General features: G+C 49.4%; 1 protein-coding gene and 1 long non-coding RNA gene across 2 annotated transcripts in view; one reads left to right on the top strand and one right to left on the bottom strand.

Moving 5' to 3' along the window:
* LOC140386727 (vacuolar protein sorting-associated protein 37D-like) overlaps positions 1-14624 on the top strand; it is a 69057-nt gene that overhangs the window by 31547 nt on the left and 22886 nt on the right. The window contains exons 2-3 of the mRNA XM_072469344.1: positions 3661-3832; positions 9317-9399. Of these exons, the coding sequence (XP_072325445.1) occupies positions 3661-3832; positions 9317-9399 (255 nt within the window). The remainder of the gene's footprint in view (positions 1-3660; positions 3833-9316; positions 9400-14624) is intronic.
* Positions 9896-14624, bottom strand: part of LOC140386729 (uncharacterized) — an 87637-nt gene continuing 82908 nt past the window's right edge. The window contains exon 3 of the long non-coding RNA XR_011933660.1: positions 9896-10242. This is a non-coding gene — a long non-coding RNA (uncharacterized lncRNA). The remainder of the gene's footprint in view (positions 10243-14624) is intronic.

The following is a 14624-nucleotide window of genomic DNA, read 5'->3' as shown; positions in this document are numbered from 1 at the left end:
GCTCCTCCAACCCAATTGGTGCCCCCAAACCAGCCACCTCTTGCTCCTCCACCCTCGGGAATCTCAGCTGGTCTAGGAATCGTCTCATCCCCTCTTCCCCCGCTGGGGGCTGGGATCTGTACAGCTCCTCACAGAAGGCCTTGAATACCTCGTTTATTTTCGTCGCACTCCGCACCGTGGCTTCCAAGTGGTCTTATACAGTGACTTCCTGAATGCCCTCCTTTTGAAGCCGGGTCTCCTCTGGCATCCATTTTGTGTTGGCGTATGGTGCTGGTCCTTATCTGGCTTTCTTTGACCAATCCTTTCCTTTGGGGGTTTATTTTCCTTACTTGGGTAGGTAGAATGCTGATGCAGGCTCCAGTTTCATATTGTCTCAGCGGGGTTTCCCTTATCATGTCGGGGTGGGGGGAGGACTGTACCCATCCCCAGGTGTTCACTTGATAGGTGTTTTGACGATTCTACTTCTCCTTGGTAGTGGGGTCTCCTCGATGGAGGACATTAATCTTCCAGTGTCGATGGAGCTGGTGCACTGCCTTGGATGTAGTTAAGAGAGGAGTGAGGTCAGTGTGTAGTGAGTCTGGGCATGGTGTGGGCGCCCTTGGTTTACTGACTCCTGTGTGTGAAAGTGTTTCCGGGGCGGGCCAGGTCTTGTAGTGTGGTCAGTATCCGGTTGCCCTCTTATGCTGGGATATTCCTTCTTGGCTGGAATATCCTTCGAGACCGAGTGAGGTTTTGAATGAGCAGCTTTTGTCCCTTTTTGTCTTGTGGTGAAGGGAGTGCGCAGGTAGACCAGGTGCTCATGGCCATATCCTGGTCCCTGTTATCCTGAGATCCTCTGCTTTTGGTATTGCTTTTTTATCCTCCATTGTTAATGTCTTGGGAGGCGCTGACTGCACGATTATAATCCAAACCAATTGTATGAATGTTTGTTGGTCTTCTCCGTGTAATCGTGTGGACTGATGAGCGTTCTGAACTGTGCTGGAGTTGGGTTATTTGTTGCGTCTGGTGTAAAATATCCTTTTTAGGACCGATATCCTCGCAAATTATTTTCTTTTTTAAAAATAAATTTAGAGTAGCCAATTATCTTTTTTCCAATTAAGGGGCAATTTAGCGTGGCCAATCCACCTAACCAGCACATCTTTGGGTTGTGGGGGTGAAACCCACGTAGACACGGGGAAAATTTGCAAACTCCACATGGACAGAGACCCAGGGCCGGGATTCGAACCCGGGTCCTCAGCGCCGCAGTCACAGTGCTAACCACTGCCCCACGTGCGGCCCCTCACAAATTATTTTATGAAATTTCTCACTGTTATCATCTGGACAGGGCAGTGACCCTCGGCAGGGCAGTGAGACCCGGCAGGGCAGTGAGACTCGGCAGGGCAGTGAGACTCGGCAGGGCAGTGAGACTCGGCAGGGCAGTGAGACTCGGCAGGGCAGTGAGACTCGGCAGGGCAGTGAGACTCGGCAGGGCAGTGAGACCCGACAGGGCAGTGACCCTCGGCAGGGCAGTGAGACCCGGCAGGGCAGTGAGACCCGGCAGGGCAGTGAGACTCGGCAGGGCAGTGAGACTCGGCAGGGCAGTGAGACTCGGCAGGGCAGTGAGACTCGGCAGGGCAGTGAGACTCGGCAGGGCAGTGAGACTCGACAGGGCAGTGAGACTCGGCAGGGCAGTGAGACACGACAGGGCAGTGAGACCCGGCAGGGCAGTGAGACTCGACAGGGCAGTGAGACTCGACAGGGCAGTGAGACTCGACAGGGCAGTGAGACCCGGCAGAGCAGTGAGACTCGGCAGGGCGGTGAGACTCGGCAGGGCAGTGAGACCCGACAGGGCAGTGAGCCTCGACAGGGCAGTGAGACTCGGCAGGGCAGTGAGACTCGACAGGGCAGTGAGACTCGGCAGGGCAGTGAGACTCGGCAGGGCAGTGAGACTCGGCAGGGCAGTGACCCTCGACAGGGCAGTGAGACTCGGCAGGGCAGTGAGACTCGGCAGGGCAGTGAGACTCGACAGAGCAGTGAGACTCGACAGGGCAGTGAGACTCGACAGGGCAGTGAGACCCGGCAGGGCAGTGAGACTCGGCAGAGCAGTGAGACTCGACAGGGCAGTGAGACCCGGCAGGGCAGTGAGACCCGGCAGGGCAGTGAGACCCGGCAGGGCAGTGAGACTCGACAGAGCCGTGAGACCCGGCAGGGCAGTGAGACTCGACAGGGCAGTGAGACTCGGCAGAGCAGTGAGACTCGACAGGGCAGTGAGACTCGACAAGGCAGTGAGACTCGGCAGGGCAGTGAGACTCGAGAGGGCAGTGAGACTCGGCAGGGCAGTGAGACTCGACAGGGCAGTGAGACTCGACAGGGCAGTGAGACTCGGCAGGGCAGTGACCCTCGACAGGGCAGTGAGACCCGGCAGGGCAGTGAGACCCGGCAGGGCAGTGAGACCCGGCAGGGCAGTGAGACTCGACAGGGCAGTGAGACTCGGCAGGGCAGTGACCCTCGACAGGGCAGTGAGACCCGGCAGGGCAGTGAGACCCGGCAGGGCAGTGAGACTCGACAGGGCAGTGAGACTCGACAGGGCAGTGAGACTCGACAGGGCAGTGAGACTCGGCAGAGCAGTGAGACTCGACAGGGCAGTGAGACTCGACAGGGCAGTGAGACCCGGCAGGGCAGTGAGACTCGACAGGGCAGTGACCCTCGACAGGGCAGTGAGACCCGGCAGGGCAGTGAGACCCGGCAGGGCAGTGAGACTCGACAGGGCAGTGAGACCCGGCAGGGCAGTGAGACCCGGCAGGGCAGTGAGACCCGGCAGGGCAGTGAGACCCGGCAGGGCAGTGAGACCCGGCAGGGCAGTGAGACTCGACAGGGCAGTGAGACTCGACAGGGCAGTGAGACCCGGCAGGGCAGTGAGACTCGGCAGGGCAGTGAGACTCGGCAGGGCAGTGAGACTCGGCAGGGCAGTGAGCCTCGACAGGGCAGTGAGACTCGGCAGAGCAGTGACCCTCGACAGGGCAGTGAGACCCGGCAGGGCAGTGAGACTCGACAGAGCAGTGAGCCTCGACAGGGCAGTGAGACTCGGCAGGGCAGTGAGACACGATAGCGCTCACATCCCTCTCTAAAACTCAATTCAACTGCTTTTCTGCAAGATGCCTGGTACACTCGCTCCTCCCATTAATGACATGATTTTACCAAGCTCAAACACAACCAGCGGAATTCTCCATCGGTGGGATCCTCCGGTCCGCCAGCAGCACACCCTCACCCGCGGGTTTCCTGGCGACGTGGTGTGGCCACAATGGGGATCCCCATTGGTGGGCTGCGGGAACGGAGAATCCCACTGCCAGAGGAGGTGCGCCATGATCACTCTTATTGTATTTGTCGTGCTGCATTGTTATAATTGTTACAAAATCCATCATTGCAGAAAGAGCATGCAGATTGGCAACTTTAAACCCATTAACTGGGCAGGAACGTTCGCCTCAAAATGCATTGAAAAGCATCCTGATGTCCATCAATGCCAATGGAATGTAATTGTGCAAGTGGAATGCACAACCCAAAATACATCAAAGCATACACATTATTCAGAATGCACAGGGAAAACTTTGGTCCAAACCATCATCCGGTACATGTGGTGTTGGTGAATTTCTGGGGTTAAAGTGTGTGTGTTTCTATTTCCAGTTACAGACACTGCAGTTGGAGCGAGAGATGATTCTAGCCGGTAACCGTAGGATGGCTGAAGATAATCTCAGTTTGCAGCCTCGGCTAGATGACAAGAAACTGCATTTGGCCAAGAAATACCAGGAGTTGCAGGAGGTGACTGTAATTTATGAGTACAAGCAGAGAAAACTGGGTAAGCAACTCTCCTTCTGAAACGTGCTGCCTTGCCATCACCTCCCCCGAATATTGATTATAGTCAGCCTTTTCCTGTATACCTGCACACACACAAGCACGCACACACAAACACACACCTCACACAAACACACTTGACACAATACGCACACCACACATATAAAATGCATCCGCACTCAAATGTACACACAAAACACTCAAAATATACACACAAGAATCAAACACCACACAAAAAAAATACACACACACACACACACACAGATGAAAGGAACAGTTGGACAGCAGTGGTTACAACCCCCAATGGGCTGTATCACTAGGTAGCAATAAAAATTAAGTTCAGCCTCCAAGCTGGTTTATATCGCAGTCTAAATTTTCCAATTTGCATTATTTTAACATCAGCCTATTTATAATACAAGTTGCCACCAGCTAATGGAAAAATCAAGTTATCACAGTTAAAACACAAGCATGAAATGTGACCAATGGAGAGAGAATACAACATGGGAATAAAAAAGGTTAAATTATTAGGATAGGTTATGTCAATTTAGCTTGCATTCCCTTGAGTTCCCATCTAATTAATGTGTTGAACATGATGAAAACATTTGATAGGGTTGACACAGAGAGGCTGCTTGTCTTGTGGGCAATCCAGAAAGAGTTGGTGGCATCATCTTAAAAGTAGAGTGATACTGTTTAAGAGCGAAATCAAGAAGCAGTTCTTCCAGACAAGGACAGTGGAAATGTGGACTTAGCATCCCCCAAAAGGGATGCTGGGCTAATTGAAATTTCAACGGATCAGATCACATGTTTCGAAGGTGAATCAAGACAACCAGTGATGGGACAGACTCCTGTTCCTGAGTGCTCCACTGACATTCAGCACCTTCAGGGGAAGAGGGCAGGAAAATAGCCAGGGTGTGTGTGTGTGTGTGTGTGGGGGGGGGGGGGGGGGGAGAGGAGGGAGGAGATGTTTTCATGAGCGTTGACAGTTTAAAATAGTTGTCAACAATAATAGGATCTCCAGAAATGACGGAGTAAATACCATCACTTGCGTGAATGTTTGAACCATGCTCCGCCACATTGCTGCCGTAATCTCACGCTGCCTCCAATTGCTGTGTGGGAGGCTGATCAAAATCATTTGCTTGCTTTTATTAACCTCACGGAAGAGTGAGTGAAGGTCAGACACTTGTTACCACAAGACTCCTCGTGTGACACCTTTCAGGCACTGCTGCACTAATCGAGCTGTGACTCAGCAAAAACTCTTGACAAATGTGATCGAACATTTTGCATTTATCTAGTACATTTCAGTGGTAAAACATCAGGAGCACTATCGAGCAAAATTTGACACCAAACCACAGAAGGAGATAAAAACAAAAACTGCTGGACAACCTCAGCAGGTCTGACAGCATCTGTGGAGAGAGAAGGGAGCTAACGTTTTGAGTCTGGATGACTGTTTGTCAAAGAACTTCCTTCCCACTCCCAGCATCAGCGGCTGAGGAAGATTCCACCCGAGTATCACATGGATCAATGCAATATGCAGACTGGAATTAACATACAGATAGGCATTGTGCTTGAACATCTTTGCAATGTGTCACATCACACTGTTCAATCCACACGGTGACAACATTTGAAACCATAAAGGGAACATGCCCACCACAAGCAGGACCTAAATTAAACCACAGTTTAATCTGGATTAGCTCAGTCTTTTCCACTGATCCATTTTAAGAAATAATTCTTGGGATGTGGACTTTGTTGAAAAGGTCAGCACTTAATGATAGTTAGTAATTACCCTGAAGAAGGTGGTGAAAGATTTGAATCGCTGGATGGTGGTTTTGATCCAGCTGAGCTAGGCCAGTAAGAGTCAACAGAGTGGATACAGCCAAGCAGACAAGAACAGCCAGGCAGATGTCCTTAAATGACATTAGTGAACAAATTGGATTTATAATAATAATCTTTATTATCACAAGTAGGCTTACATTAACACTGCAATGAAGTTGCTGTGAAAAGCCCCTAGTCGCCACACTCCAGCGCCTGTTCGGGTACACAGAGGGAGAATTCAAAATGTCCAAATTACCTAACAGCACGTCTTTCAGTACTTGAGGGTGGAATCCAGAGCACCCGGAGGAAATCCACGCAGACACGGGGAGAACGTACAGTTCCACAGACATTGACCCAAGCCAAGAATCGAACATGGGACCCTGGAGCCGTGAACAACAATCTCACAACTTCATGGTCACTTTACTGATATCAGCTTTTTATTTGCAGATTTTTAAAACAGAATTTAAGTTCTCAAATTGCCAAAGGGTGGAATTATTAATCTAGGTCTCGAAATTACTGGTGTAGCAGCATAAGCATTGCTCTGCCTCTCCAATAACTCGACCACTCCACTTGCGTGATGTGTTCCATGGTTTCTGATCAGTGCTTGCTGGTTATTAATCCCCACTTGTTGCCTGAGACATATCAGCGGTTGACTGTCAAGTAACCAATCAAATCGCCCGGGAGGGGATTGACTCACCTCGGGTGGCTGACTTGGAGCTAAGGGGGAAATGCTGACACTGGCAACAAACCCACACTGATTTGATTGTTTGGCACTTGCCAGAGGCTGCCAGCTCCTGGCAACAGACACACGCCACCGTCGAGGTTTCTGTGAGGTTCACAGATGGTGCCCATGAAGCAGATGGATGAAGTCACAGAAGCAGATGGTAGTCGCGGTGGAGCTTATTTCATGGTCACTTGGTAGGATTTCCCCTGTGCATTGTTTGTGTGCAGAAGTGCATCCTCATTATCTCCTCATTACAGAAGCTCAGCTCGGTGGCTACTCCCATCTGCTTTTATCCTGTAGCTGTGGGGCCTCTCCACAAGTATAGGTAAGCAGGCGCACACAGCTGTTCTCAGAACCTATGCCGGTTTATAAATAAATCAAACAATTTAACTGCTCTAATAGTCTGATGAGAGCACGCTATTTAAAATTCAGTTCAAATGGTTGTGGTACTTCCACCAGAGGCTGAGCGACCGTTCTAAAAACCTACATATTTACAAAGCATTGTTCAAAATCTTGAAATGTCTCAAAGGAAGTTATAGCCAATGAAATACTTTCGAATCCCAGTCGCCGTTGCAATGTCAACAAACCCGGCTGACAATTTATGCACAGGAAAGGTCCCACAAACAGCAAGGAGACAAATGACCTGAGACTTTGTTATGGTGGTCGAAGGGATCTTTTTCATCCTCCTGATGAGGTGCAGGAGCCTTGGTTTAACATCTTATCACAGCTGCCTCGACACAGAGGTTTCAGCTGAGGTGATGTCCTCAAATCCTTGAAGCAAGGATCTTCTGAGTCGGGTGCGAAAGTACTACCACTTGATCAAGGTTCACACATGTTCTCTTGACCAAAACCTGACAGAACTTGGCAGGAGATTGAGTGACCTGCCTTCTCAGTGAGCGAGGAGCCAGAGAAATGGAAACACAGAACCCACTTCTAGATGCATAACAATAGAAAATAACCAACCCCAAGAAACCCATTCCCTTTTTTATAATCAACCCCCTGACCACTTATCTACTTACCTGACTCAACTATCTGACATATGTACTGTCTTCCCACCCACCTTCTCACTAATCCACCTACCCATCATCTAACCTACTCACTTACACAGTTACCTGGGGCGAAATTCTCCTACCCGTCCCGCCACATTTCTGCCCCGATCGGCCGGCGGGAGTCTCCGTAACACCGGCCGGTCAATGGGGTTTCCCATTGTGGGGCAGCCCACGCCGTCGGGAAACCCCCGGGCGCCGGCAAAATGGAGACTCCCACCGGCGGAGAATGACGCCCCTGATCTCTGACCCACCTAATTCTCACCTACTCATCATAATCCATCTTTAGCTCTTTTTCGCTGCTAATGTAACCCAATCTACTTATAATAATTTCAGTATGCTAATGTATATGTGGACTGTTGCTATGTATACATTGACTGCATCATTTGCCTATGTAACAACAATGATTGTGGACTAATTTTAACATTATAGGTGGATGGATTTTGAGTGAGTTAAAATCTCACCCAGTGTATTTCAAAAGCAATGCATTCGCTTTAAGGATATGAAGGGTGTTATATAAATACAAGTTTTTTTAATGTTTGAAATCTCACACTATTATAATTGCTATTATAACTATTTATCATGATCAGGGCAGTTTGATTGTGCTGATTTTTTTCAGTGTTACAGCAATTGCCGCATTTGTGATATTGTTAACCTGCCCCATTTACCATATGAATGGGTAACAGCAATACAGATGGGGTTGATCATTGTCCTTAACTAGGTTCACTGTGATAGTCTCTGAGGATGACTCAGTGAGTGCACTGCATTCACCAGCACTTCAAACACCTGAGTGGTGGAGTCAGGGGTTTTGTTTAAGGTCAATGAATGGAAGAAAGTAGAAGTTAGAATAATTTTTATTGTACTGATGTTCTGAAAATTGGGGAAGAGAGACAGAATGATACAATCTATCATCGCGTTCAGTTGGGCTCATGGTATAACACTTAAGGACGACTGACATAAGATTAAAAGGTTGAGAAAGAAGTGCTGCATAATGTTTCCTCCAGCGATCGATTACGTTAGATGGAATATACGATAGAGAAGCGTGTGCATGGCCTATTGCCGGCATGGGATTAATGGACTAACATCCTCTCTTCCAGGTGGGTAAACAGTGAGTGGATGGCTCAAGCCTCCATTGATGCGGTTGTGAAGCTACCAATGTACCAAAATAAACTGAAGCAATCTTCCTGCCAGGTTATCACTCAGCCGTCTCGGGATAGTTGCCTGTCTCCACTCATGCAACCTCTTTCTTATTGGTGACTGTTAAATGGCCCCATGTGACTATAAGGTTGAGGATTGACTGAATGGTGGATGATGTGTGAGGATGCTGGATGCTGTGGCACAGTGTGTTGACTCCCAACATTTCAACTGCTGGTTGCAAGAGGGGCAAAAATTGTAAATTTTCACAGAAACCCCCCCAAGTCTATCACCGGAAGTTGGCAGCAATTTGGTGGATTCTGTCCAGGGGACAATTAGCGTTGCCAACCCTCCATGATTGGCCTGGGGTTTCTAGGTATTGAAGATCAATCTCCAGGACACTGTTGTGTGCAAACCTGGAGAAAAATGACCGGGACATGAAGAAAGATTGTGGGTTTTTTGGATTTTCTTTGAATATCTCTCTTGCCAGATATAAAAAATATTGAAAATGAGAAATAAAAGGCTGTTTGGTTGATGCTAGTCATCATCCGATTGGGTAATTAATCTTTTTGCTTTCCAATTGGCATAGTAAGTCGGTGCGTCACAATGATTGATGTGTTGGTCAATTAATGGCTGGAGCTTGGGGGAAAGATATGTGGTGAAACCTCCGGGAATACGTTTGGTAGGGACAATAGGTTACCAGCATATGCTGCTGTAATTGCTTGACGCTACAATCTGCTGATGTGGCCGGCTCTGGTTTCTGTCTCCACAGCTGCCTATCTGGAAAGACAGAACCCCAGGACTGCGTTGGAGCTCCTGCAGAGAGAGGCAGTCAAAACCGAAGAGGAATCCGAGGTGAGGGTTTGACAAAATCCCCGCGGGCCCATTTGTTAACCCTCGTCACAAACTGCCAACTTGAAAAGTGGACACTTTATTTAATGATGTGCAGTGAAATGAATATTCAAATATCCCTCTGTTTACTTAATTTGTACTTTCATTTATGTGCTCTCAATGAGTTTATTGTTATAGTGTACACAGGTGCAAATGTTATAATTTGGCAGGGGAGGGGGCCTAGGTGGGGTGCTCATTCAGATGATCGGTCCAGACTCAATGGGCCGAATGGCCTGTAGAGATTCTTTAATATGGAAGAAAAGGGGTACAATTTAGGTTGTGTAAAGAATATCTTAAACTAGAGTGAAGGAAGACCGAATAATCTGTCAGGGTACAGACCCTCTGAAATAATTACAAATGTAACACTGCTTTCATATTAGACTGTCTGACTGAGAGATGTGAAGGAAATAATGTAAACACACCTGAGACCAAAATCCTGAGGTTAAGTGATTTGACCGAAATAGGTTTAATTTGATTTTCACACCTCTTAATCAAATGAGTTTGCACTTTTTATGTTATTTTGATTTTTCTGCGGCTCTGTACATCTGAGGTTACAGCCAAGCTGGGATCTGAGCAGTAATCGAGACTGAAGGTTCAGGCTTTGTGAGATATTGAGCTGAGGTCCTGACTGCTCTTTCAGTTACACGTTAACCACCTCTGATGTCATTCATAGAAGAGAGGGATATTTTCTGGTGTCCTGGCTGCCAGATTGACTGGTCATTCTTTGTATTCCGGTGGGCAAGAAACAGCCAATTTCCTTCTCTACGTCAGTTCAAAATTGGAGTTTTCTTGATAGTACACTCTTCCCTTGAAGAATAATGTGAAATAACGGGAGAATTTGAAAGCTGATCAACAGTCTGACAGGGTACAATGTGAACACATCATCCTTTCATGGTGGTAACTATACTCATGCCGCTAATAGGATCATTACAGCAGAAAGGTTTTATGTGTACCCACAACTTATTTGGTGGTAGGGGGGGGTGTGGTGGAGGGAATGGGGTGGGGGACATCCCCATACATTCCAATGGATGATACCATAATTTTTCAAAGTGTCAGTTCTGGTGGTACTCATTGAATATTCAACCTCTTGAACAATTTTTTTTCCATGTGATTCAAGCCGCGTTTGTGGTGGCTTGCCTCTGATACACTCATCCTCGGGAAACCGAATCTCTGTCATCAGTGAGGCGCTCCTTTTAAACGTCTCCCCAGCACTTGTTCCAAGTCTAATGGGGGGGGGGGGGGTGCTGCACCACGTTTTACAGGGGGAGCCCTCAGCAAACTGGGGTTGAGCAGAGGCGGGCCCGTGAACGGGCAGAACTCCAGCCAGCAAAGTGACCAACCCCACCTGGAATGCTGTGGCCACGATTGTCAGCGACAGCTCACTCCAAAAGAGAAAGGGGCTGCAGTGTCGTAAAAAGATGAATGAACTTCTTCATGTAGCCAGGGTACGTTTCCTTCCTAATGTCTCCCACAGCATTCCTTAACACACCCCTCACACCTTCACAGTGATCTCATTCCCACCCACCTCGCAGGGTCACACCATTTGCTGTGCGTCACCCTCTCCCTATAATCCCCCCAGTAGATCTGGTGCCCCTCAAATGCCCGCACCTACTCACCTCCCAAACATGCCAGACTCCATCCCTAACTGACATGACATGAGTCCCGCCTACACTCTTCCCATTTATCTCATTGGAGGATAACCTCAAACACAACAGGTGTCAGCGGGCACAGCACGGAATTATGCTGGAGCTCCAGACCCTAACCCCATTTGAGGAGAGAGCCCCTGAGCTTGCCGCGGGGAACAGGACCGCTCCTGTGCAGAGGGCAAGGTCAGGGCCAAAGACGCAAGATACATCCAGCAATGGCGCAAGTCTCAGGTGAATGATCTTTCTCCTTTCAGTGTTCCCCTGTCCCTCACTAATGCCATTACCCCCTCCAATTGCAGGTCAATCAGCAGGCCTAGGGATCCAGAACTCGGAGGGATGCCAGAGCCCAAGACTTTGCTGAGCTTCAGGCCAATTACATGCCCTGAGTCTGGTCATCCCAGAGCTGCTGGAACAGCAAAGGCAGAGTCACGGGAATCAGGAAGAGATGTCAGCAAATCTCCTTGGACTGCAAAGCCAACTGGAGGAGTCCCACTGCCTTCTATCTGAGGAGATGGTGCCATCAGTCTGACATAGTGAGGCCAACACTGTAAGGGTGGCATCTGCAATGGAGACCTTGGCGCAGGGCGTGCGCTCCATAGCAGGAGTGTCCAATCCATGGTTCAGCTCATGACCTCCATGGCTGAGGGCATGAGCTTCATGGTGTAGGCACTAGTGGGAGTCCAGCACCTGAGAACGGCGGGGCTTCTGTATCTCACTCCAGCTGCCCCCCTATCCCATGGAGGGATCCCTCTGCATTCACCGATGCTCAGGCCTCTCATGTGTTCTCTAGTTATGAGGATGTCAATGGCTGAAAACATGTGCGAGTCCATTCACCTTGTCAATGAGTGATGAAACATACCGGGACCTCTGACCTCGGAGGAGGCAGTAGAAACTGAGATGTGTTATTCTGCCTCTATTGGCCCCTAGACAGCCCTATTTAGTGTCAGATCACATTCAGCTCTGTCAGATAGGAGTCAGATATTTCGCAGAGTTTAAGGTAAGCATCGATCACTCTGTCCTCACTGCAAGTCATCATCATTCTCCTGCAGCGTCCGGTCAGTCGCTTTAGCACCCTGCCCATGAATGAAGCGAACATGTCGATGGACTCCCGCAGGCCTCACGTAGTGAGAAGATGTGAGACCCCATGCTGGGAGAGCACTTCACATCCTAGTCCTGGTCGTCACCAAACCGAGAGTTAAGGTGAGCGTCCCTAGCCCTGCGCCCCATGCGGGCCCTGGTCATCGCCCGAGGTCCTTCCTCTTCCTCCTCATCTAAGGAGGTGTGACGCACCTCCATCTTCTCCTGGTCCAGCTGCTCGCCTCACTGAAGTGCCAGGTTGTGCAGAGTGCAACAAACCACTATGATGCTAGACACCCTCTGGGTATTGGAGCCTTCCCCCGGCCAGTCCAGGCACCAGGACCGCATCTGGAGCAGTCCAGTCGCCTGCTTGATCAGTGCACAGGTTGAAATGTGAGCCTGGGTTTGTGGCCTCTTCTCTGGTGTCATCAGCCACCTCCTGAGGGGATACCTGTTGTCCCCGAGGAGCCAACCCTCCAGCGCTGCTCTCCCTCAAAGACAGCTGGAATCTGCGAGTGCCCAAGATGTAACTATCATGGATGTTCCCTGGGAAACGGGCACACACCTGCATGATGTGCATCACGTGATCATAGATGGACACCCGTTGCAGTTCAAAAATGACCCGCCCCATGTTGCGATGGGGAACGCAGAGCCACATGGATTCAGTCAATGACACCCTGCATCTGGGGCGAAGCCCATGACCCTGGCATCCTGTCTCACTTGGTTTTGGTCCAAGTTGATGTACATGTTGACCCTTGCATATAGTGCATCTGTCACCTCCCATATGCACTTACGTGCAGCTGGCTGGGACATGTTGCACATGTCCCCTGAAATGAGCAGCTGGCATAAACGTTCAGAGCAGCAGCAACTTTCAGGGCCACAGGCAATGGGTGACCTCCCAGTCCATGTGGTGCCGACTCCTGTATCACCTGGCACAGGTGGTCCACTATCCCCCAGGACAGGCGCAGTTTTCATCGGCACTGGACCTCTGACATCTGGAGGTAGGAAGTTCTATGGCGGTAGACTCATGGCCGGTAGTGTCTTCTCCGAGGTTCTGCCACCTGTGGCTACACTCCAGGAAGATCAATGGGCCCTTCCTCCCCCTCCTCTGCAGTGGACTGTTCCTGGCCGCGTTCAGCAGCACATCAATGTCGATGCTGCTGTTTGACCGCAGTCAAAAGAATTGCCAGTTATGCTAGCTCCATGATTCTCCAGAATCAAAAACTGAAAGAAAGGGAACATGAAAGTAGGCGTTGAGGAATGCTGACAATGCCCTCACCCTCAGCCCTCTCAGCATCTGTGACATCCACCCATTCGCATCCCCCTATACGAGCACTTTTCCACTGAGTCTCACTCCCTCCGCTGTCACACAATAGCCACTTCTCCACCACTGTTTCTCTCAACTCCACCTGAATGAACAGCTTCGACTCTTGAGAGTCCCTGTGGTCCGCATGTCCCCCCCCCCCCCCCCCCCCCCATGTGTGAGGAGTGAGGACGATTCAGTGCATTCAATGGATCTGTGTTCTAACCTCATAGGGGAACAAGACGCTGACCCCACCCCCCACCCCCCCACCCCCCACCAACCGTCATCACCTTGAACCAGGTGAGTAATAAGAGACTTCACCATAATGCCTTGCATTGGGGGCAATATCTGTGTTACCTCTCTGTTATATAGATGTGATTATGAGTCTTGGAGATCAATACTTGTGGGCAATGCTTCCAACTATTTTGATCAACATAATAACCAAATAATCTAAATCAAATAAACTGAGGGACAAAATTAAAGGGACAGTGCCTTTAAGGGAAATTGCCTTAAACAAAAAGCAAATCACAAATGAGATTTAAAACATCACACCAAAAGGGTAAAAAAGTGGATGCCAAACAGTGGCACACTCATGACTAAACTGGCACAATTGACACCTGCAGCCACCTGAGTTGGCCACTTCCCAACTTAAAATTAAGAACCGCAAAGGCTGAAGGGAAATTCAGCCAACACAGCAAAAACTAGCAGGCGCAAGTTACTGTGTATTAGACTCTGCAAAAACCCAGACAGCATCGCTACAAGCAGCCATCTACATAGTAATGAGCGATCCCTGGGTACAATCGAAACATTTATGGTAAACAAAGCCAAGCCAGACTCCTCGGCGCCAGCAGGAGCCAACACAAAAGAGGTTAACGGACACTTCAAAGACCACCCAACGATCAGGGAACAGCTCCAGTATTGGAGAAATCGAACCAAGCGATTGGAACGAAGTCCAATCACTTGAAACCAGGTATGGGGTCCGCCCCGAAAGGCGGGAAGCCCCTGGGGACTATAACGTAAAGCCCCCAAGTTCAAATCGTACTTCTTGACAGGGTCACTCAGCAACGCGAAGCAACCCTTGAAAGTGACCTGTCCAGTTGCCTCCAAAGAAGTAAGTCTCAAGTCAACGCTCGCTACGAGATAAGCGCTCCTAGCTACCAGTC

Source organism: Scyliorhinus torazame, chromosome 12 (genome assembly GCF_047496885.1).
Source record: "Scyliorhinus torazame isolate Kashiwa2021f chromosome 12, sScyTor2.1, whole genome shotgun sequence".
Classification (NCBI taxonomy): domain Eukaryota; kingdom Metazoa; phylum Chordata; class Chondrichthyes; order Carcharhiniformes; family Scyliorhinidae; genus Scyliorhinus; species Scyliorhinus torazame.
This window is presented reverse-complemented; position numbering and strand designations above follow the sequence as displayed.